At 41.9% G+C, this 24806-nt stretch overlaps 4 protein-coding genes across 4 annotated transcripts; 2 read left to right on the forward strand and 2 right to left on the reverse strand.

The window, feature by feature from the left end:
- Positions 1-2371: 2371 nt before the first annotated feature.
- Positions 2372-3651, reverse strand: LOC115691486 (protein JINGUBANG-like). The gene has a single exon (XM_030618128.2). It carries the CDS (start codon positions 3618-3620, stop codon positions 2550-2552), a length of 1071 nt encoding a protein of 356 aa, XP_030473988.1. The 5' UTR covers positions 3621-3651; the 3' UTR covers positions 2372-2549.
- A 4356-nt stretch (positions 3652-8007) lies between these two features.
- On the reverse strand, positions 8008-9864 carry LOC115692184 (aspartic proteinase nepenthesin-2-like). Its single transcript, XM_030618955.2, has 3 exons — positions 9268-9864; positions 8646-8979; positions 8008-8471 (listed from the first exon to the last, which is right to left on the reverse strand). The coding sequence occupies exons 1-3, from the start codon at positions 9862-9864 to the stop codon at positions 8008-8010; spliced, it is 1395 nt and encodes a 464-aa protein (XP_030474815.2).
- Positions 9865-14509: 4645 nt separating this feature from the next.
- LOC115693450 (uncharacterized) lies at positions 14510-18616 on the forward strand. The gene is made up of 5 exons (XM_030620447.2): positions 14510-15175; positions 16527-16563; positions 16646-16882; positions 17002-17049; positions 17851-18616. The coding sequence occupies exons 1-5, from the start codon at positions 14874-14876 to the stop codon at positions 18340-18342; spliced, it is 1116 nt and encodes a 371-aa protein (XP_030476307.1). The 5' UTR covers positions 14510-14873; the 3' UTR covers positions 18343-18616.
- A 2174-nt stretch (positions 18617-20790) lies between these two features.
- On the forward strand, positions 20791-22896 carry LOC115693458 (vignain-like). Its single transcript, XM_030620459.2, has 4 exons — positions 20791-21622; positions 21712-21947; positions 22034-22174; positions 22417-22896. The coding sequence occupies exons 1-4, from the start codon at positions 21175-21177 to the stop codon at positions 22678-22680; spliced, it is 1089 nt and encodes a 362-aa protein (XP_030476319.2). The 5' UTR covers positions 20791-21174; the 3' UTR covers positions 22681-22896.
- Positions 22897-24806: the final 1910 nt, after the last annotated feature.

The raw sequence follows: 24806 nt of genomic DNA on the forward strand, positions 1-24806 counted from the left end.
CTAGAATGTATTTCCATTTGCAATCTGACTAATGTTAGCCATGTCTCAAATTGATATGAATTGCAGATGTTCCAACACCTCCAAAAGGGGTACAATCTTCTAGATGATTCTTTTTGTTGCTGATAACAATATTGTAGGTGACTAAAAACAAAGATATTTGAACAGTATGTAGAATTTTTTCTGCATTCTGTACTAGCCAAATCAGAGTATGGGTTGCCTTCATGTTTTCGCTGAATTTATCTATTCAAGTTTGTGTGGAGCATTGCTGTAAGGCCCCCTGACTCAAGAAAGGACACTGTTCTCAATTCAGAGCAAAGATCCTAGGAATGACTAGCTTCTTGATAACTTTTTGGAATTTTACCTGGTTTTACGGATCTTCAGAAGTTTGAACATGACTGGGGAACTCTAAACTTCTATAATGCGAATTCTGGTAGATATCAGCTGATTAGACATATTTTTCTTTAATAGCTCTAGTTTGGCACCTACACTAAGGTAATTGCATATGGTGCTCTTCCTTGAGTTCAGACACAATTTTAAGCTATATGTCTCACACTTTTCTCTCCTGCTGATGATTGATCTTGAGTCTTGACTATGGATTACATGAAATAGGAACATAAGCTAGAGACGATTAGCTTGAATTAGATACTCTATCTGCTTGTATAGAGATTCTTTGACAGATTATTCGACTATTTGAGTAAGCTCCTCATCTTCCCTTAAAGTTGTTCAGGATACAGATTATATTCTCCACACTAGGTGCATTATTGACTAACCTAGACTTTGTACCTTGGATTCTTGTCCTTCATTTGTAGTCTTAGACAAGACATCATCCATGTGTTGTTACCGGGAGTGATTAGTTTAGCAAATTTCTCAATTAACATCGAGGGTTTTTTGAATAAGAATGATGGGATGCATTTGCCTCAGGCGTTAATTGGGCCGTGTTTAAGGATCACGGGATGAATTATTTGGCTATACAGGGGCATAGATTGAAGGATAGGTGATAGATAGGAGTAGAATGATGACAGTAGAAGCCACAAAACGATTAGTGGATGACTAATCTACTAATACACCATCATGGGGAATATTTGGGGACAAGTAAATGGTCAACAGACTGCATTAAAAACATTATCTACTGGTCGAATGCTGTCGATATGAAAGATAGGAAGCAATTCAAATCCTACAATTGATGTTTGTCTTTTTACATCTTTCAAAAAGGTTCTTCTCGTGGATCTTTCGCTAGCATGTTGTCCTTTCCATGTGAACGTCTGTACAATTATTCACTGACGCTGGGGTGCAGATTCTCCCATCTGCGTACTTTATATCCGTCGCATTCTGTCAGTCCATCACGGTACAAATAACCTTCAAAAAAGATGTGTGACACTCAAATTATAAGCGGTCTACGTAAATGAAACTTTTCGGCTCCGCGAAACATCGAAAACTTAGTCATACTGGGTGTACTTCGGCTCTTTTATCCTTTGAAGCATGATCAACACGGCCTATGATAATGGGTATCTTCTGGTTCTGGTACCGCAAGGTTTAAGATATCTTTTATTAAAGGACGGCTAAAGAACTAGTCTTAGGCCTTCATAGTGCACAACAAAAGAGTTGAAATGCTTGATGAGACAATTGCTTACGTTAAGGGAAATTGACCGGTGAACCTGTGGAGAGCAATGCACATGCTCCCACTTTTACGGAAATGTAGAGGTTAGTCTAAGAAGGCTGGGGCGACAGAACTTGAATGGCTGAGATTGTTATCTGTCCATGCCAAGCTCCCAAGGGAGCAAACCTCTTATTATAATCTTAGTGATCATCAATGGGGGTATCGTAATGCACGCAACAAAACATTATTAAATGGCGCATCTAGACTTTAGTGCACAGCTTTTTTTTTTATCGGATGTCTCCGAAGAGACTAGTGCACAGCTTTTGAACGGCAAGAAAAGAATAAATTGCAGTATCATTGTTGATCACGTGGATGATACACTGAACATCAGTCGTGAGAATGTCATAAAGATATGTTATTGGCTGATTGGTGTCGTTCCCGCATCAAAAGTTGCGATCCTGTGTACCTTCCTCGCATCGCTATCACATCACATGATGACTAAGGAATAAAAACAAGCGGGGGCAGGTGATGTTCCATAAGTGGAGCATGTCAATGTCTTGAAGGAAAGCGCAATGTTCAGTCACTTATGTGCATCATATTATTGCATGACAAATAATGAAAATGCAAATGCATGTGTAGCTCGAGCCGAGAATATTTGGTACCCATATTACCAAAAAAAGAACAGATACGTATGTAATTCCATTTGGTTTGATCATATAATTAGCTGACCACGTTATCTTAGAACAACATAACGAATGACATATGATTGACTCATTACATCAAGACCTTGAATTCGATTACTAGGATATATTACATCAGATGATAGGATAAGTATACGATAAATACTTGCTTGTGACTTCGACTTTTACAAATGTTGAAAGAAAATAAGAAGACGGTGCATGGTGCGAAGCTTGCCGGATGATGATTAAGCAATCTGATTCTGAGGTGCCAATTAAGCAGTAATCTCCCATAGCTTAATCTCACCATCAAGACTTCCGCTACAAACTGTGATAGCATCATTCTCATTATTCTGAGAAGCATCTGTTGAAGTTGAAACTCTCACCAACGACTTCACCGGCCTTTCATGCTTTCCCATGGTTCCCACGCAACAATACCCACCACCCTCCTCACCCCGCCGCCAGACCCTCACCGTCTGATCACTCGATCCGCTGAGCAACACGTCATTGCCGACGACGGTCAAGCACAGTATGGCCCCTCCATGACCCCACAGCGCTTCCCGGAATGCCATCCGGTCACGGCCATCATCTCTTCGCCACACCCCAATCGAACGGTCGGAACCCCCAGAGAACAAGACAAATCCGTCGTCCCCGGAGTGGTTCAACGCAAGCGCGTTAACACTGGATTTGTGCCTCTCCAACACATGCATCAACCTGTGCCTCCTCTCTTTCTCCTTCTTCTCCCATACCCTAATTGCTCCATCAGCCGATGCCGTGTAAACCGTCCCATCGTCGGAAACCACCACAGCATTGACGGCGTCGTCGTGTGCTTTGTGCACGGACTCCAAGCACTTGTTCTCACACGCGTCCCACACTTTCAAGCTCTTGTCCCATGAGACCGAATAAACCAAACCCTCGTTGACAGCCAAACAAGAGACGGTGTCGGCATGCTCGATCCAGAGCCGCTTCTTGTGGCGCCTCACATGAACATAGTTCTTGGGCAAGATAAAACGCATCAAACGGTCTTTGAGGGTCGGCAGCGAAGACAGGAGGCGGTGTCCTCTCGAAGGCGTCATCACGACTTGCCATACACGGATCTTGCGGTCTTGGTGGGCGGTAAAGACCTTGGAGCCGGAGAAGGCGATGGATTTGACGGAGCCGGAGGACGGTTTGGCGGCATTGAAGGAGTCGACGTGGGCTCGGGTGGACAAGTCGAAGACGTGGACTTGGTTGAAGGCGGCAGCATAGAGGAGGTTGTGGTTGGCCGCGAGGCAGCTGAGGTGGGGTGTTAGGGTTTTGAAGGAGGTGATGCATTGGTGGTTCAGTGTCATTTGGTTGTGCTGCATGTTGGTGGTGATATTAGAGAGAGAGAGAGAGAGAGAGAGAGAGAGAGAGAGAGAGAGAGTAATGTTGCCAATGGTAGTTGGTGCTGGAGCCTGGTTTATATAAGCGCAAGTTTCTTCTGAAATCTTTATGTCATGTCTTTACAGTGAGACTCGCAGCAAATTTTCCGGCAACTGGGGCAGCTCAACAGACTTTAGGAGACAAGACAAGGTCAATTTCCAAGATAATTGTTGAAATATTACTAGAGACAGAAACATGCATTATTTATCTAAAAAAAAATAGTGTGACATGTACTTCTAATAGAATACTCGAATATGCCTCGCTTATTAATCATCCAATTACAATCGACCATATCACTTAGTATTAGATTTTACGAAGTTGTGTTAATAAACTCAAATTGGTCGCAATTGTAAAGGTGAACAGTATATTATCATAGAGATGACCGGAGGGAACAACTCTGGTGGTAATGGACGAAGTGGGAGCTGCCAGTGGCCAGAGACGGGCCTCACAGGGTTGCTTGCAATGCTTATGGAGGAGAAGAAGAGGGAAAAAGAAAAAGGAAATATATAGCCTAATAAACTCGGGCCTCCAAAATCAAGAACAAAATACACACAACTATAAAACTATTTCTATAGCTTGGGAAATTCATTTTTTTACAGAATATTCGGCATATAAAAATTCTTGAGTCATGCATCGTTTATTGCGCCTCTATAAAAGTCAAGTACACCTTTCGTTTATTGCGCCTCCTTTACTGGTGTACTTACGAAAAAGCTGGTGAATGTCAAAAAAATGTTAAGAAAAAAGCCACAAAAAAATCTTTAAATTATGATCACTATGATAACATTTATATTGAACTTTTTTTTGACATAAAAACTCCAAATTATGTCCATAGTAACATATTTATCTTAAAATTTTTCCGGGACCTCTGAGGCCAGGACCGGCGGCCAGGCACCGCCGAGGGAAGGAGGGGGACAAAAAAAAAAAAGGTGGAAAAAAAAAATATATTTATGTAACATATTTACCTTCAATCAATATTTCGTTAATTTTTGGCAAACCAACGTCGAGATAATTTTTCGGTCAAACCAACGTCGTTTTTTTGTTTCACTTAAATCACGTGAACGCCATTATCAGTACTGCTTACTTTTTAACATCTATGTAGACAGATTTTTAATGGTTCTTATTGACAGAACTTTAACGGAGGGTAAATGTGTTACACAAATACGAGTTTGGGATTTTTGGTATCATAAAAATAAATTAGGATAAATGTGATAGTTTAGAATTTTTTGGTTGCTTTTACCCAAAAAACTATTGGTAAAAAAATTACTGGTCACCTGGTTTCTCAACAAGTTGGCAACTTGTTGACACTTTTCTAAATTTACCATCTATTTTCAACAATTTGAAGGTTAATAACTTTAATTCTTGTCTGTCTTTCTAATCAATGTTTTATATTAACAACTCTTATATAAATGGACCAATTTTAATTTGAGCGATTTAATACCAACTAGTTTGGGGTTATCAACTTTCATTTGAATTACTTACCAACTTTTTTCTAATTAAGTGATTAACTAGGTTACCAGTACCAACTCATGAGTTAGTTACTTATGATTATTCAACAAGATGATGACACATAAATACTTCAATTTTTGTCTGTTTTACAATCAAGTACCTAAACTTTTTATAATTCAATTAAGTGCTTCAACTTCTCAAATTTAACTCAATGTGAGGCCTTCATTTAAACAAACTACGATGTCATTTTGCTGACAAGGCTTGCTCATTTAGAAAAAGTTAAGCTCGATCGTTTCAACTGGCTCGCTATTTTTTTTTTTTTTTGATCGAAGTAGGGGCTCGCTTACTAAGCAAAAATTATGTCATCTCTATTTGGGTGTAGGGTGATGAGGAGAGAGATGATGATCTTGGCAGTCTAATATGTTTCCATTGGCGTGGCATCATTTGCAGAAACCATATAAAATGCCAATGTGGATAGTCAACGACTATTAACCAGCGTCCGTGTTCAATTTGACATTTGCCATTCATGATTTTTATGGAGGTCTCACTAGACCCATATTTGAAAAGTCGAGATATTCGATTGAATAAAAAGAAATTTGGGTATTCGATTATACAAATGGAAAAAAAAAATTTGGTATTTGTGTTGTCTTTACCCTGTGGTCCTTGTCCTTCATGAATTGCTTCACCATGCTCGTCACTGCTAAATAGGGGTCGAGTCGAGGTCAGTCCACGTTGTTTCGGTGTGAATAATGAATCCCCCGTTCCGTCTTCGCCGGTGTTGAAAACCCAATTTGGTGTATTCATCGGCACCCCTGCGATGTTAGCAAGATATTTCACATTAAGCTCAAACACGAAATGAGTGAAGTGACTACTTTGGCTTGGTTTCAATGTATAAGTTTATCTCTACACCAAACTGATGAACGAGCTAGCAGTTTGGTCAAATCTATTCAATATATATCAATGTAGTCTATCAGAACCAAATCGAACCAAAATAGAGTACCAGCACCCTGATATCATCCACCTGCACTTCGTATTGCCAACTGCCCGTGGACAAAAGCGCCGTCGTGCGAGTCCGATTCTCAGCATACCGTGGGCCATGCCGGCGTTGCGGTTGCTCGAGGCACAGTACGAGAATTTCCTGAGCCCAATCTGACCCGCCAGAGAAACAGTATACCGGTTCATGCCCGCTATACCAACTGGCTCCGGAGATTGCCCGTCGCCTCGATTCGCATGCCCACACCCGAAGAGCATATCTGTGAAGTTTATGTTCCCGGAATGTTGGTCCTCGTGAAGAAACATCGTCAGTTTTTAGAGGTGATACTGTCTGTTAATATAACATCATTTGTGACTTGTGAGGGGGCAAAGTGAACGTTGTCATTCTTCAACCCAATCATGCTAGCCGCGCTCTTGTCGAAATGTGAGTAGATCTGGTTTAGTATAGTTTAGGTAAATAGTGCCATTTTCCGTTCTAGGAATTATTTCCTGATTATGAATCAAATTTAGTAAGAAAATCAATCCATGCAGCTTTGGTTGATTTGCACATCATACTTGTCATAGAGATAAACTCCATCGGTAGACATCGAACTTCAATTCAACTTGGGTCAAACGAATTTTGAATTACAAATATGTTGAATTTCATTTCTTTACGATTCATATACTTAGGTTATTTTCCCCATCGTGTCTCTCTGAAGATATACCATGAGGAGTTGATAATGACCGAACAATGTTTGTGTTTTGCCGAAAAGTGTAGATTGAAATGTCATTCGAAGTATCGACGGATCGATGAGTGAATTGACAAATGATACAAAGGGTCCTTTGTTGATTCTGGATAGGAAAGTAAATGATAAAGAATTTAAAGGTATAAAGACCGAAAGCAATTGAACCTAGCCATTTAAATTGCGAAAAAGTAGAGTTTGCAAAAAATATTAAGTCCTGCAATTGATTGGAGATCTTTTTCAAAAAGTATGACGTGGCTATTTATAATCCACAATCGACAATTACAAATAGTTATTCGATTTAAAAAGATGACTTCCTAATTCATCTTCTAAATAATAACTTCTCTCTAGTTACAAGAAGTTACATCATCCACAATTTCCTACCATTTAGCAACACCTATCTAAATGAAGTTACACATTGAAAAATAACGATATTTGGCATTTACATGTCGACATGGATGACTTCATCCCAACGAAGGTTCTCATCGATAACTAATGTTTGTTGTTTGCTGTCCATAACTTTCTCGGCAAGTTGTTGATGCTCTTCAAGTTGTCTTTTTTTTTTTTTTTTTTTGATGACCCAGGGAACCCCCGTGCGGCCGACAGCCGGGAGGTAAACCCTGGGGGCGACACGTGCTAGCCACCACACACGTGCACCGGTTAAGTCACCCTACAGCACCCGGGATTCGAACGATTAACCTTTTGCGAGAGGAAGAGTGCGTGCTCCAGCAGCGCCACCTAGGCGGGTGGTATGCTCTTCAAGTTGTCAATTGTTCTTTTCATCAATAAATTCTGTTGTTTACCAAACTCTGCTATTACCATCTAAGTCTGTCACTCGTCGATTATAATCAAAAGTTAGTCTTTTTTTTTTTCTTGTGTCAACAGTCTGAAATTTTTCTTCTTATTGAGGAATTTCTAATTGCTCTCCGATGATATTGTTTTCTTCGTCAGAAATTGCTCTCCGATGATGAATAAAAGTATCGATACGTTACCAATAAGTTATTTAGATAAAAGTCGCCAGTCATTTTTTTTTTACCGACACTTTTTTTTTTACACTAAATTTCACGAGGTAAAATACATCAGCACAAGAAAAATATCTATATTCGTGGGAAAGGAAGGATATAAATATGCTTCATTTAGTGGAAAACTCAAACTGCAGTCCACGCTTTCATACGATGTTGATGTTGGAAAAGCCATCGGGTTCCAATGGACAATCAGCATCGCGCAAAGACACGAAATTGTAATCCAAATCGTACCCGACATTGACATCCCTCTGCTGGTACACTCCGAGTATAGAGACCGAATCGCCTGCATGCATCGCGAGGCAATATTCATCCGGATAGTAAAACTCCCACGTGTTCTTCTGCGAGATCTCGAACGCCAATCCCTTGAACAGTATCGTTATAGCCGGTCCGTCCGACACGTCGTCGTAGCACAGCATGATGGTCGAGCTAGTGTCGCTCGTCGGGTCCCTGCCGTGCTTGTCCTTCATGAATTTCTTCACCGCTTCGACCACTGCCGTGTGGGCGGTTGGGTCGAGCATCGTGTACGTGGTTCCGGTGTCGATAATGAATCCCCGCGACCCGTATTCGTCGGAGTCGAAAACCCACTTCGGTATATTCAATGGCACCCCTGCAATATCAGGAAGACATTTCACGTTCGAGATATCTCGTGATTAATCTGGCTTGGTCTCGATGTAAACTGATGATCTAGCTACTAGTATTTTGGTACAAAATACCAACAAATTCAAATGATTACAATATCTATTCAAAACGTATCAACGTAGTCGATCGTTCGACTCGGTACCTGCAACACTGATATCCTCCACCTCCACATCGTACTGCAAACTCTTCTTTACCAAGAGCGGTGTCGTGCTCTCCCTTGGAACCACCGCCAGCATCCCGAACCTCAGCATGCTGTGGCCGATGCTGCTGTTCTTGTTGCTCGAGAAACAGTACGAGAATCTGCTCTCCCCAAGCTGGCTCACCAGAGAAATAGGCTCGCGGTCCATGCCGGCTAAGCCGGCCGGCATCGAACTAGCCCAGAAGCCTCGGCTTTGGTGCCCGCACCCGAAGAGCATATTCGTGTAATTTATCGTCCCACCCTCGTTTAGAAACATCACCGTTTCTTTTGCTACTAACTGTTTAGAAAAAACACCACTCGAGACTCGTGAGCGGGCGAAAAAGTGAACCACTGTTAAGAGGGGCATCGACATTAGCAGAATGAAAACTAGTTTTTCAGATTGGTATCAATATCTGATTAGATTTTTCCCCGAAGAAACGGATTCTTAACTATCGATTCCGCGTAAATTGCAGATTGAAAAAAAAAATGCTATCGTTTTCTCCCTAGTGAATCTAAAATGTGGAATATGATTTGCAAGGGAATAATCATAAATTACATTATGTTCAGACAACAAGAACATACATACCCCGGTGGAGATCGAGCCGTCCATATACGCATAGTCGTACGAGCACTCAAGGGTTTCATCGTGACATCCGGAGTTGAATACCTTCCCGCACTCATCCGTTTCGCAGAAGACTCTAGTATAAGTTTGCGATTTCTTCGGGTTGAACAAGGGCGTGGTCTGGCTGAAGCAGTTCACGCAAGGCTCGCATTGCAACCATGTCAGAGAACTCCCCGTGTCCGGCACCCAATAGGTCTCCACCCGCGGCGTCCCGATGCTGACTTTCATCACATACTCGGTGTCTGGTCCGTAGGGATAGATGGGGGCCTTGGATAGGGTGCGAGAGAAGTCGTCGCCGCTGCCACCATGTGCTTTCAGGCGCTGGAAGCTCGCTTTTTGCACGAAGTACCGGCTTCGAGCTCGAGATGCCCGGAGGGCAGCGCGCCGGAGGCTCGCAGGCGAGGCGTTGGGGTCATAGAATGGAGATTCGGGGGAGCTACGGTGGATGAGGGGCGACATGAACCCTGCGTCTCCTTTGGATGTGATGGAGGCGGGAAGATTGAAGATTAACGTGAGAAATAGCGTGCCTGTGATTATGCATGACATCGCGTTCTTCTCCATCTTCATTGGAAAATATAAACGAGATGGTGCCTTTCTTCTTATCAGTTGTAATCGCGCAAGGGTATTAATAGGATATTAATGTATGAAAACTCATCACACTCCTAATCAATTTGTCCATATCCGAACATTCATGAGAAATCTGAGCTTATTTAGGTAAAATATCATCATGTTTCCCATCCTAGTATTAATACCCTCGATGATAAACCATTGTTTAGTCAAGAATGGATTCGTACAATTTTTTGATTGATTTTGTACATCAATGCTCTACGATGCATGTGTATCACCTCGACGCAGAGATAAAGCACGTCTGCAAGTTTCCTTTTTTCGTCGAGGAATTTCCCTTCTTCAGTCCGATGATGATGGACCATTGTCTTGAAGCCCAACGGCTTTGCAAATGTCTACTTGTTTGGGCCCCTACCTGTTGGGGCCGTCCACGGGACAAGGCAAGTTGAAGAGGTCGTGCGATTCATCGTCTGGAATGATTCCCTCCCGCATGCTGAAGATGAAGATACATCCGGGTTGCCTTCGGGAGGATCGAGCGAGCTAATATGTTTCTCGAGGGATGCTCCAAGAACATGCACGTACCCCGTTCACGAGGGGAGTTCCTCGTTTGCATGCATTCTTATTTTCCATACAGCACATATCAAGCTCAAAGGGACATTCTATGTTGACGCCGCCACGCGGTGATGATCGAAAATTAGGGCCGTTTAATAAGGGTGTGGAAACAAGGACTTGCGTTTGGTTCGGCTTTGGAGGAAAGCCTTTGGAAGAACGCAGAGGACTTTAGCTGAAAGGGATTTTCCAAAATACAAATAGTGTTTGGTAAACTGTAATTTAACAATACATTAGAAAGCAAGTTTGACTTAAATACTGTTTGGAAAAAAAAAGCTACACTTTGTAAAAGACATTTGCTATTTTTTTCGAAAAAAAAATCTCAAACATTTCCGGCAAGGCTCAAGCCACCAATGGGCAGTTGGCAAACCAGATCTAGCTGCCGACATCGCATGTGGTCTCGCGATGTAGCACCTGGGCTCACGTCGTCGTCGCCTGGGTGGCGCGACCTCAGGCAACGATTGCTTGGGTCCCACCATTTCCTAGGCAACGGTTGCCAACCATCCATCTCCTTTGTGCAAAATGCAGGGAAGATGAACAGTGCCAGAGTGGAATAAAAAAATTATTAAATTCAAGACTAGCATTCCGTAAATGCAGCATTTCAAAGTACCCCAAAACCTGTTTTGGGCTAAAGTACTTTGGAGATGCAATTACATTTCCCCAAAAGCTCTCCAAAAATTACCATACGTCATTTGCGTTTGTCTAAGGAATCTTAAGAGCCCAAAGGGCTTTGGCAAAATCGAACGAAATGCAATGCACCCAAGATTGATGTCACGCACTAAGATATCTTTGTCATCAACATGTCGGGCAATGTAAGGAATATGCACATTACTCTCTGACCAATGAGAGACCCAACATGGATTTTCTTCGTGACATGATCTGAAGATTTCTTTTTGGCCGGGTGTTCACCAATTGCACAGCGTTTATCACTTGTGACGACCGGTGTCCATCCATATGTGTTCGCCCCGAGGCATTTGAGAACACATACGTGTAGGTGATCGTCTAGTGCCTTACCAAATGAGGTTGGTCACTAAGAGTTGCCTTATCTAAGGGTTCATTGGAGGCGAAAGAGGAGCCACCAAAATTCAAAATCTGACCCCATCACTTGATTATATTCATTTCGAAATGTGGGGGAGGATTCGAAAATCACAAGTTTTATTTTCCCCAGGAATTCTGGGGGCGCCCATGAAAATACAAAAGGAAAAGCAAAGGTCTTGGAAAGGGGGGAAACAGGGCTGGACTCATTAGGACAAGGGCACGAGGGGAGGCAGGAACTATCGAGGCAGCTGTCTCGGACATCTCCAACACACGCCCCTCAATATTCTCTTTGTTTGGATCGTCTGTGTTGTGGGAGTGTCCTCTCATGAATCCCCATCAAAACGGGTCATCATGGGGGACCATTACGTTGCATCCCCCACATGGAACGAAGCTCAGTTTCCACATAAACAAACCGCGATTCCGAAGGACTCTTCTCTTTCCCAAAGAGCCATTATCGTTCTTATTCTATTGCATGGCCCCGGTTGGGGCCACCCTCCCTTTTTTCTCTTTTGTTCTCGCTCGGAGCAATGCGTGATCCACACATTTGCAGATCCCCAAGAATCATCTGCTGCTTCTTTCGCTCCATTCTCCTGTGCTTTTCAAATTCGAGATGGGTAAAGCGTTGGGGTACGTGTTCCTCGTGCGCCGAGCTGATCCCGAAACCCCGCGCGATCTAGTTTATTCGGATGTGGCTTGGCCGAGCATGCATGTTTTGAGAATAACTATCGAAGGGGTCGCTAGCTAGGTGCTCCATCAGCTAATGTGTTAGGTAATAATGGGGGGAAATAGGACAATCTAACAAGGTCTGGCGCTAGTCTAATAGACTTCCGATGGAACAACATCAACAGAAACAATGTTGTGTTCCTTAACAGTCATCATTATTCTTCTTAAGTGACACATTCTTGAATTGGCTCTAGAATTAGTCGGCTTGTGAATGTTAGGGTTTTGTAGGTGAGGACCATCATGTCACAGAAAGATGCAGCCCTTAATCCTTATTAAATTTGAGGCCATGAAAAATCCAGGGCCGTATGATTCGAAGCGGTGGTTTGTCTTTAACATTCCAAAATCGCAATCTTAGTTCATACGGTTAGTCTTTAAATTTGTCTTAACCAGCAATTAATCAAGGAAAAAGGAAGAAAAAAATTAGCTAGACTTGAGGACCTATGAATAAGGCCATGATGAGAAACTGTACATGTTTATGTAATGAGAGCCCCTTGTCCAAAAACAATGTTCGAGACCCAAACCAAAGCTTTGGATGCTTCGGAATTCATTTGGGGATGACAGATGGACATGGTTAGGGCATATGAGCTGTAATAGAGAAGATTATGAGAACCCAATGATGTTAGGTTACTATTGAAATTAGATTAAAAGAAACAGAAAAGATTACTACGATTTGGGTTGGAACTGAGAAGAAGACGGACGATTATTGCATATAAGCATAGGAGAAAACAAAAGCTTCTTACTCAGCAAGCTGACACTAATCATATGGTCAGGCAAATATAGAAAAATTAAAACATAACCAGAGATTTTGGGAATTCTGGCACCGCTGCATGACAGTTCATATATATGATATCATCATCAATTATCAGATACTAATGTCTTTTAACTTTTTCCCCGTCTCGAGATAAAGTAGTTTGATAGCATGCACGATACTTGTTTGCTAGACAATTGTAAGATATTTCCAGAACCCTTAAAGCACCCTCATAAGTTGATTTAATTAGAAAATGGTTTCGAGCAATTGAATCGGTCATATAACAATAAAGATTCTCGCTTGATTCTTAGCATCTTAACCCATAAATAATCATATTTAAAATATGAGCCGGAGTTTCTATCATCGCCCTGCCTAAATGAAATTCAAGAGTATTTTATAGAAATAATGACACAAACAATATCTGAACTTTGACTTAATGTGCAAATTGATCCCCGAATTTTTAATTTGTTCATTCCTGAACTTTAGCCTAATGTTATATTTTCATATAGTTCATAGACTAACTTGAACATATACTAAAACTTCGGATACCATATTGAACAAATTAAAAGTTCGGGGACTATATTACATATCGATTTAAAGTTTAGGGGCCATATTAAATAAATTATAAATTTAGGGATCATATTATACGTTAGACCGAAGTTTATGAATTGTTTGTATCATTTTTCAAATGAGATTGGGATTTACTTGCATGGAAAAAAGAAAAGCAAAAGGTTTTTCAAAAGAGAAGGGGGATGCTGCCGGAAGACGAAGGAAGAGGGAAATGATAGAGAGACACGTGTGATCAAATGGGACAACCTGGAAACACAAGTCTCCATTTTGTTTTCTCTTTATCTTTTTTTTTTAATTTTATTTTGCCCTTACTTATTTATTTATTTATTTGTTGCAAAATCCCTTTTTTCATGGGGTGGGACAGCCCAACCAGTCACCTCCGCCCATCCCATTTCAGCTCCCTTTATTATTGATCTCTAAATTTTTCTTATTTTGGCATTGCTCTCACTTTCCCTTTTGTTCTTCCTTGGACCCCCCCGCACTCTCAAGTTTTCACTAGCTAAAAGTAACCCAAAAATTACAGTAAAATGGATATATATATATATATGTGTTGACAAGCATATCAAATCATTAATTGGACATACTATAATAAAATTCAGATAATATCTTATTATTAATTTAGTTCCTACAAGATACAATATATCTATTGATGATTCGTTTTTCACGTCGTTTTTTTTCGAATTGAATATGTTATCTTTTAACAATTTCAACCATTCAGGTATGAACAGTAGCATGAACTTTCAACTCAAGAAAACCAGAATCATTTGGGGGAAGAACCTGAAAGATTACAGTGAAGCAGGTCCACTAATCTCTCTTTCTCTCTGTGTGTCAAGAGTAGTAAATTTGAAAAGGTAAGAGATAACACGTGACAGAGACCACAATCCTTCGGACAAATGCATGAGACAAGATGGTCAATCCCATCATTACCTTCTCTTCCTCCTCCTCCTCCTCTTCCTCACCCCAAAAGAAAGAAGTCTCTCTCTCTCTCTCTCTCTCGCTCTGTAGCAGAACAAGAATGACCAAAAAAAAAAGCGAAAATCTCCCTCCTTTCGACTCTCTTCTCTCACCCTTTGAGCTCAAAAAGAAGGGACCCCTCATGGACATTCACCTTCCAAAAGCATCCCAAAAGAACAAAAGCATGTCATTCCGCTTCTGCTGCTTCTAAAAACCATCATCTCAGAGTCCCAAGTAAAGGGGAACCAGAGAAGGGAAGGAAACTCTCCGGAGGTTTCTTGCAAGCGAGAAAGCCCCTGCCTTTCTTGTCCTCTAGAGTGAGAGAGAGAGAGAGAGAGAGAGAGAGAGAGAAGATAATACAGTAATGGGTGGAGTCACTTCATCCATGGCCGCGAAATTCGCCTTCTTCCCACCGAACCCACCTTCCTACCGCGTAATTACTGACCATGCCGCCGGGCTCCTGCTCCTGGACCCCTTCCCCCACCGCGAGAACGTCGACGTCCTCCGCCTGCCTACGCGGCGGGGCACGGAGATCGCCGCCGTGTACGTGAGGTACCCCATGGCCACCTCCACGCTCCTCTACTCCCACGGCAATGCCACGGACATTGGCCAGATGTACGAGCTCTTCATTGATTTGAGCATCCACCTCAAAGTTAATCTCATGGGGTATGTAAATTTGCCCACTTTTTCTTGTCCTTTTCTTTTTTATTGTCCCTTTTGCTTTTGCTTTTGCTCTTTTCCCCTTTTTCTTGGCATAATTTTGTTGATGAATGCAAATATGTTCGAGCTGAGATGGCTCTTCTGACCTGTATGGAGATTATGTAGTGTTGATTGATGATAATATTTTGTGAAGTAACTATCTCATCTTTCATTTTTTTTGGGAGAGTTTTTGATAAAGAAATTTGTAGAAATGTGTTATTTTCGCGCACTGGCCAATTATGTGAAACATGAACGCCGCCCAGTTGGAGTTCATGGAGTACCGATATATGGCATTAGTTGTCTCAAGTTTAGGAGGAAGCTTGATACTGTCATCTGAACTGAATATAATGAGTGAATTTGATGGTGTCGTCCTTTTCTGGGTGATGATGCTTATCAAATGGGAAAGTGGGATGTAATCCTGTCTGAAAGTTTGGAGGGGGCTCATTTTGCAGAATTTGAAACTTTGTAGCCTATACCATTTTTCCACTTTTTTCCTTTCAAATAGAATTTGAACATATTCTATATAGTTGGTTGATTGAATGCTATTCACGGTATTGAGGAATGCAGTAAATGGTAACTGGAAGTATGTTATCCTATGACTTTCACTGTGGAACAAAATAACAGCAGTTCTTTTTGCTGATTCTGTTACGTAATTCAGTGATCCAACTCTTATGATGCCCTTATAGATGTTGATCTTCAATTGTTCAAGGTGTCCAGAAAGGTGCTTCTTATCTGTTGCAAGCAAAGGACCTTTCACTTGGCAATCTCGTCTTTTATGTTTTTTCCCGTTCAAGATTTTACATTTAGGTGCTCAAGAGTTGGGCTAATGGAATTATCCATGTCAACGAACTTAATAGTATACACTGTCTGAGAAGACTGTTGTTAACTGCTCGATCCCCTGGTATACACTACCCTGATTTTTCCCCGTCAATTAACTTTAATTATCGTAAGTGGTCCTCTGACCACTCTTTAGTACAGTCAATTTAGACACCTAGTTGCAAAGGAATGAAACTAAACAACCATACTACATGCTCAAACTTGAGAAACTAGGTGAGGTGACATAGAACTAGTGTTTCCATTCTAAATTATTTGGATTTGCATTAGCTACAAATTTTTCGTCTCAACACTAGAGCGCCGAGAGAAGCTTTTGTTTCTAAGGAAAAAACCACAAAGTACCGTCATTGTAGCTTGACAATACAGATCAAGCAAAATAGGAATGTTGAAATCCTGTGTTTTGGCTCCTTGGTGCACGTCCTGCATAGACCACATCTAAGAGATACGAATCATGAATGTGATGGACATACATTTTGTTCCCCAGGTACGACTATTCTGGTTATGGGCAATCATCAGGAAAGGTAATTGCTGCCGAATCTTTTCTACGCTGCACTCTCTTGCAATGGTTATGGAACTACGTCATTTGGATTATGTTTCGTGCAGCCAAGTGAGAACAATACATATGCAGATATTGAAGCTGCATACAAGTGTCTTGAAGAGAATTACGGTGCTAAGCAGGAAGACATCATTCTTTATGGCCAGTCAGTTGGAAGTGGGCCCACTGTGGATCTCGCAGTTCGCTTACCTCGCCTAAAAGCTGTTGTTCTGCATAGTCCAATTCTATCTGGGTTGAGGGTCATGTACCCTGTCAAACGCACATATTGGTTCGACATCTACAAGGTACTTCTCTTTGTGCCTGAGATAGTCTGGACTCAAGCGTATCATAACTAATATTGGCCTTTTAGCTAACCTTATCTAGTGTAGTGGAACTAAACAGAGTTCAATGTGTCTTCATGCAGAACATTGACAAAATCCCGCTGGTGAAGTGTCCAGTGCTAGTTATCCACGTGAGTACCTTAATCTTTTGGAGCTGCAATAATAGTTATGACAATGGATTCTTAAGTTCATCAACTCACCATGTGCATTACCTGCAATTTTCGTATTCCATAAGTACAGACTATAGCACTTGTCAGTTTAGGGTTTGATGAGGTTGGAATGCTAAACTAGACTCATCAAACGGTCGGGTCGGGTTGGGTCCCGACCCATATTGCTAAAACAATTCAATATTTAACCCAATCTAGGAAAACCCATACCCAAACTGAGGTGAGAGCGCAGAGTGAGCAAGTGCGAGATTGAGTGAGAGCAAGAGAAAATTAAGAGAGAGTCAAAGAGATGGGTCGGGTCTAAGTAAGTTGCGAACCCATTTAACGCCCATATTATTTTCAGCTTTACCATTTTAATCTTTTTTATGATCCATTTACTAAATATAACTAACTCATATAACAACTCAACCCATCAAATATGAGTTATATGAGTTAAGAAATGGGTTTATGACCCATTTTGACAGATCTCTGAAGAGCCTTTCTTGTAGACACCCTGGAGAATTTGGTGCGAAGTTTAGGGTTTGATGGGGTTCGCCTGTTATTGGGGGCACTATAGCAGGCGCAAGCAAAAGTTTAGTGCATGGAATCACACGATACAAAGTTCAATTGTAATAGAAAGAAAATTAGTGAAGATTGAAATTGCTTATGAATAAGCTCCTCTCTGAAACCGATTCAAGACCAATGACTTTCTAATTGCTGTTGTTCCAAGGGCTGCCTCTTCATTCTTCTGTAACTGTTTCTTTTTGCGTCCTTGTGTTGCATCAGGGAACAGCAGATGAAGTAGTTGATTTCTCTCACGGTAAGCAACTATGGGAACTGTGTCAGGAGAAATACGAGCCCTTGTGGCTCAAAGGAGGAAATCATTGTAACTTAGAACTGTACCCAGAATACATCAGACATCTTAAGAAGTTCATATTAACAGTCGAGAAATCACCTTCTCGAAGGAGTAGTTCGAGGAAAAGCATAGACGGGGTGGAGCATTCGAGGAGGAGCACAGAATATTTTGATGCTCCAAGGAAGAGTACCGACCGGAGGGAGAAACCGAGAAAGAGTACAGACAAGCCCGAAAAGCTTAGAGTCCCAAACCACAAGTATAGTAATGTGGAGAGGCCAGATAAGTTAAGAATTCCCTTCGACCACGTGGAGAGATCTCGGAGGAGCGTGGAGTTTTATGAGAAACCTCGGAGGAGTATCGACCAGCAGGTCGAAAAAGGGCGCAAGAGCGTCGACTGGTTGGACAGACTACGTTCTGGGTAAGCTGTTCAGAACTTTTTTTCACTTCATTTTTTCTTTTATCGGTGTTGGGTGGGATTAAGTTGAGGTGAAAAGATTGGTATAGAAACAGATAGACAAAACAGAGAGGGCATCAGTGGGATTTAACCTTTGATTCATTGGTTTGGCATTTGACATATAATGTGTTAACCACCTGTACTTTTTCTCTTGGGAGTCCCTTTCAAGACAGATTGATTGTACTGCAGACTTTGGTGTGATGGAATGGAAAGTCTTTGCGTAGAGAAGCTAGTTGTGATGATCCTTGAATCTATCATATCTGACCACATAATCTGATGCCTCGATGCTTTTATGGTCCGATTAGCATTGTTCTAAAAGATGACGCCTTTGGGTCAAATTCTAGGTGCTCTTTAACTGATGTAATTACTTTTTGTAGGTACAATAGGGGTCGAAACTAATAACTTGGTTCTTAATCCTTCTCGGCAAGAGGGAACCATTTGATTGCAGCAAGATTCTTGAAACATTCACAGTTTCAGACAAAGAAGTGTCATCTCGGGCAAAATCGACACGCCATCTTTCGCACTAGTAAATTGTGACCGACGCCGCTTCTCCCCCGCTGAAATGCTACATGATATTTGCATAAGATGTTAGTGCTGATCTTTCCATGGATGAGACCTCCCAACTAGTTAAATCTAATGGGCAACAAAAGAAAAAAGAATCAGAAAACAACAAAACCGGTCGAAACTAAAACAGAAAAGCATGTCAGTTAAAATTGTTAATCCAATATTATCTGGAATCTCTATCTCTTTAAACTGAAAACTATAGCTTTGATTAAGGAAAGCATTGAAGATGGGAACATCATCTTTTTCATCTCTGTTTTTGGAAAAGCTTAGCTGGTTAAAACCTGTACAAAGAAGTATTATTGAAGTTCAGTTTCATGTAACTTTCATACAAAACTGAGCCCTTGAAGAAGATGATCACAAGCAAAAGCTTCTGAGAGGCCAGACTTAAAGGGCAAGCATCGTTTCTGGTTTTTCGACTCCCAATAAGGCACGCCATCCACTTCCATGTGCCAAGCTCTCTACTCATTATAGAATTTGGCCTCACACCCTCTCTCCACTTTCACACCGAAAGTGAAGGTCATACCTTTTCTTCTGCTTCTTCTTTTTCTCCCCCCAAAGATATTCATGAATATATCAATTGCATAGTCATTCTCTCGATTCTTGCAAACTTACATAAGATTAGTAATAAGTTGCACATTCTATTATTCTGATAGGCTCACCATCATCCATAGAAGATAATTCGCAAATTAACCAACCATACGAAAACGAGGCGACATTATATCAGGATTAGCAGTTTTCGCCATGTCGGATCGAGCATGGACTGCATCGATGGTTGAGATTCTCTTAGCATACGACGACCCGTGTCTCGGTGAGAACTAACTGTGTTCTCTCCTCTCTGTGGGGGCTTATGATATCTGGGTCGGTTAAGCCCTTTGAGCGTAGAAGTGATGAGTACCCATTACATTACGCTACTCCAATTCCACAAGCAAGCGTTTCAGTTTGACTGATTAGTCCAATCGCAAGATGCCCTCCGTTACTGGCTCCAGAATCTCTTCAATTCTGCTCTTTAATCAGCATTATGAATCTCGCTAACCTGCATGGGTCACGCATATTAAAAAATTATAATAAAAAAATAGCATTGAATAAGAAATGACATATCTCGGATGTAATATATATATTGTCCTGCTAACAAAGCTGTGGCTAATAACATCACACAGCTTATTCTTGCACGTAATGTGATCAGATTGAATTATTCTCATATGAAGATCATCCGCTTTCTTAAGCCATACGGGTTGCAGTTGCACAATCACTAATACCATAATTAGCTCGATGCCCATTAGTTTATCTGGTAGATAAGAGTCAATTAATTACACATTAGGGAGAAAAATAAATCGGCGGTCCTCTGACACCGAGAACCCTGATACTTATAAATTACCTTCGAACCGTGCGAATTCGCTCAACCCGAGATGTACAGCTGCACGCGTCAGATGTATGTTTGAACTGACTTGCCCAATTCTAAAATCCAATTTTGAACATGACCCACTTGTTTAAAGCGTTCACCTTCATAACACCATGTCACTTGGTACATCGATTAGCATCTTTCGAGGATGAAGGTGACGATCACGAACTATGGTGGCCCTCCTAAGCTAAATGTACGAGGAATTAACATATGTAGTCCCGAAATTAGGATGACTTGCACATAACAAAAACCCTCCCAAAAAAATACTGCAGTTCACACCCGAAAGGCAAGGTGGTTTCGGTTGAAGACGAAAGGCAGTTATGAAAGGCTTTTGATGTCCCATCTGCAACAAAATCGTGGCCCCTCGATCAGCAGCGTCATCCAAGAACCAGCAACCATGTCTCGTCACCCCACCACTCTCCTCATTTATCATCCTCATCTTCTGTTTTTTTCTCGTGCGTTGTCTACGTAATCGCGTGTTCGGCATGCAAAGATCACCGCAATGTTTATCAGCATTTCCATTTAGATCTCGTTCTGGTGTTCGCAGGGCGTCTGATGAGCTTGCAAAGTCATACGCATTGCTCTAAAACTGGGCTTGCTTGTGCGCTTTGATCTCCTCTATTATGGTAATGAATGGGGTGTGTGATTGTTGATGCCCGTAAGTAACTTGTGACTTCTTCGGCTATCATCCCTTGTTCTCTTCTCGCATCCCCATTTTTTATATATATCGTCGTCGTTTTCATGTCATTCCTCTATATAAACCGCACTCCACTCCTCCAAACTCCCCACATCCTTCATACCATTACATTGCAGTGAGCTTGAGTTTTCCAATACGAAATGGGGTTCAAGACACTCTTCGTAGTTGCTTTGGCGCTCATGTCGATCCTCGGGATCGCCGAGAGCTTCGACTTCCACGAGAGGGACCTGGCGTCCGAGGACAGCCTGTGGGACCTGTACGAGCGGTGGCGGAGCCACCACACGGTGTCCCGGAGCCTCGAGGACAAGCAAAAGCGGTTCAACGTGTTCAAGCAGAACGTCATGCACGTGTACTGGGTGAACCTGCAGGACAAGCCCTACAAGCTGAAGCTCAACAAGTTCGCTGACATGACCAACCATGAGTTCAGGAGCTTGTATGCGGGGTCGAAGGTCGGCCACCACAGGATGTTCCGTGGTGTGCGGTGCGGCTCTGAGAGCTTCATGTACGAGGAGTTCACTCCGGTGCCCCCGTCCGTCGACTGGAGGGAGAAAGGCGCAGTCACAAACGTCAAGGACCAAGGCCAATGCGGTGTGTATATAATTCACTTCTCGTTTTTATAAGGTCACAAGTCACTGTGCATCATATGATTCTTCACGGCTTTGTTTGTGATGGAACAGGTAGTTGCTGGGCATTTTCGACCGTGGCAGCAGTCGAGGGCATCAATTACTTGAAGACGAACAAGCTCTTCTCTCTTTCTGAGCAAGAGCTGGTGGACTGCGACACCACACAAAACCAAGGGTGCAATGGCGGGCTCATGGATTATGCATTTGAGTTCATCAAGCAAAAGGGAGGCATCACGTCCGAATCAAATTACCCTTACCTAGCTACCGATGGGACCTGTAACGTTGCCAAGGTAAATTAATCAGTCTTAGCTCAACTCAACTCTATAGCCTTTGAAATATCGTCATGTGACCTGTTAATTGCTCTTTCGTATCGCAGGAGAATTCTCCGGTTGTGTCGATCGATGGACACGAAAATGTACCGGTCAACGACGAGGATGCGTTGCAGAAGGCGGTCGCTAATCAGCCCGTTTCTGTGGCCATAGAAGCAAGCGGTTCAGATTTTCAATTCTACTCTGAGGTAAAAATTACTCAATATAATCCAATGAAAATTCCCGGAAATTCAGATTGCACGGCAGAAAGTAAGTTTGACATGTTACAAACTGATTTTACGGAACTTTAAAAGAAACGATTCATTTATGCAAATACAAGGATTAAAATGATATAAATCCTGCTTAACTTGGGACAGTGACAAGGAATTAACCATTGACGTTCCTACAACAGTTGATTCTTGCTTTTGAAAGTGGCCTTATTATGTTTCAGGGTGTATTCGCTGGAAACTGTGGCACGGATCTAGATCACGGAGTCACGATCGTCGGCTATGGGAGCACCCTCCAGGGAACAAAATACTGGATTGTGAAGAACTCATGGGGTCCGGAATGGGGCGAGAAGGGCTACATAAGGATGGAGCGCGGCATCGCTGCTAAGGAAGGGCTTTGCGGCATAGCCATGGAGGCCTCATACCCCATCAAGAACTCCTCGACTAATCCCGTCGGAGTTTCATCTCCTGTTAAGGATGAACTTTAGGCAATGAGTCAAGATTGATTACTGATCAAGTTTCTTGGCTTTCATTCGTTACCTCTGTTTGAAGTGGGCATGTCGTGTGTCCACATAGACACAAATAATGTCTGCACCCAATGATTCCACAATACGTGTTTATAGGTCTCATATGCAGCAAGATATATTGGTCTTTCCTAGAATTGTTTCTACTTAAATGATGCAAGATCTACGATGATTAAATTCCTCTGTCCTGGCTCCTCTGCATGATGCACCTCCATCTATATTGATGGAGAAACAATCACAGCACGCAAGTGGCAGCTACCGCAATCGTCCAATCAGAGAGTCGTCAGCACAAAACCTGAAGCGGAAAGACTCAACCGCCACCCAGTTTATCAGCGATACGAGTGCCGTAGCATCCCGATCCGCATCTAAAGTTCTATGCCTGATAGCATATAAATGAGTTAGTCCTGAATTTTTGAGCTTCAAGTCTCCCACTGTTAAGCTTCCATAACATGTTGACTCACTTCAAACGCATCTTATCTGCATAGCCCACGAGCAGGACAAAGTACACTTCCATTAGAAGTTAGGTCCACAACAAAAAGGCCCATTAAGCGAGCCCATGATAACCCTGTACGTAATACAGCACGATCCCTACTCCGGTACTTCCCTTCGATCCATCCGCAGCAAATGAGGGCCCGTCAAATACAAGCAATGACAGGACGACTCTATCGAAACAATTATTACGTCAGCAATTATGACATGATCAACAACAACAAATGCTAAGAAGAGTCTTGTAAAGTTTCATCGCAGCCTGAATGTCAAATTCGGACCACAACTAAAACAAGACAGAGCCGCACAAATTGACCCTCTGATTCTTGCCGCCCCTCGTGCCTAATCAACAGTTCTCTACACGTAACATTAGTTGGGTCTAAAGCAAAGAATCAAGTATGAGAGACAACCAAAAGATGCCCACTCCATCATTACATTTAAGAAAGCGTGAAACTTCCTGAGCATGGATCAACCACAGAGAGCGAGTGATTCATGAGTTATCATTGAGACAGGCACTGAATACACATGTGGGTCTTTTCCGTGTCCAATTGGTCTGTTGAAACATTTTGGTTTCATCAACTCTTTTTTTCTGTCTAGGATGCTTCTCATAACCCCCCACTATTGCAACAAAGAGTATCTTTTGCTGTTCACGTAAGCCCTGCAATGAAAGCCAGAGCAAGTGGGTAGAAGAATCAAGGAGGAGGAATGGTCTGCAATGTCTGCTTGGACCCACGAGTAGTGGCCTATAAAAAAAGATCACTTACAATTGTCCTTGAATGAATTTCTCTATCAAAAGTTAAAAGGGAAATGGTCCTAAACCGATCAATTTGACTTCTAAAGATCCGGCACAAAGTAGTCCGCCGAGGACAACACGCGAGAAAATTTTAGATTCTGTGGTGTGGATCTGTCGCAGCATGAAGAGCCCTTCGAATGATGAACAAGCTCTAGGAAATATCTCTGAAGGCGGGGACTGTAGGGACTCGGAAGATTCCTTTGTCATATTATAACTTTTTATTGCCCTTTGAAAGCTGTCGACCACAATTCAAAGGATGATAAGTCACGTAATCTTATGCAAAACAAATTCTTATTGTCTAAAATGAAAGTTCAATTCTTTAGGATCATTAGGGATGATCGGTTCCAGGATGGATAGATTCCAAATTCGGAATCTAAAACCTACCATGTTATAACCGGTTCCCAGTTTTTGGAACCTAAAACCTACCATATTCGCCCCGGAACCTAAAATCTAGTTTCATTTTTTTCTAGCGAAATAATATGAGTAGCAATGAAACGATTCAAAGTAAAAGATGAATAATAAAAATCACTATCCGCCAAAAGCAACAATCCCTAAGCTGAGCAATAAAAATTAATATTCACCAAAAGCAACAATCCAAAATATAATAATAGTATGATCTACAGATTTTTTTTCTAACACAAGCTAAAAACCGGTCCAGGTGGGTCTTCACTTGGAACCAGGAATCAGGAACCGGACCAGTTCCAACCGGTTCCCAAAAAATGTAACCAGCTCCTGGATCAGTTCAAACAAGAACCGGTTCCCGGATCTATTTTTCGGGTGATCCGGTCCGGTTGCACACCCCTAAGGATCA

The sequence above is a fragment of the Syzygium oleosum genome, unplaced genomic scaffold (genome assembly GCF_021117445.2).
Source record: "Syzygium oleosum isolate NSW1041296 unplaced genomic scaffold, Sole_v2.1 Sole_v2.09, whole genome shotgun sequence".
In the NCBI taxonomy this organism is placed as follows: domain Eukaryota; kingdom Viridiplantae; phylum Streptophyta; class Magnoliopsida; order Myrtales; family Myrtaceae; genus Syzygium; species Syzygium oleosum.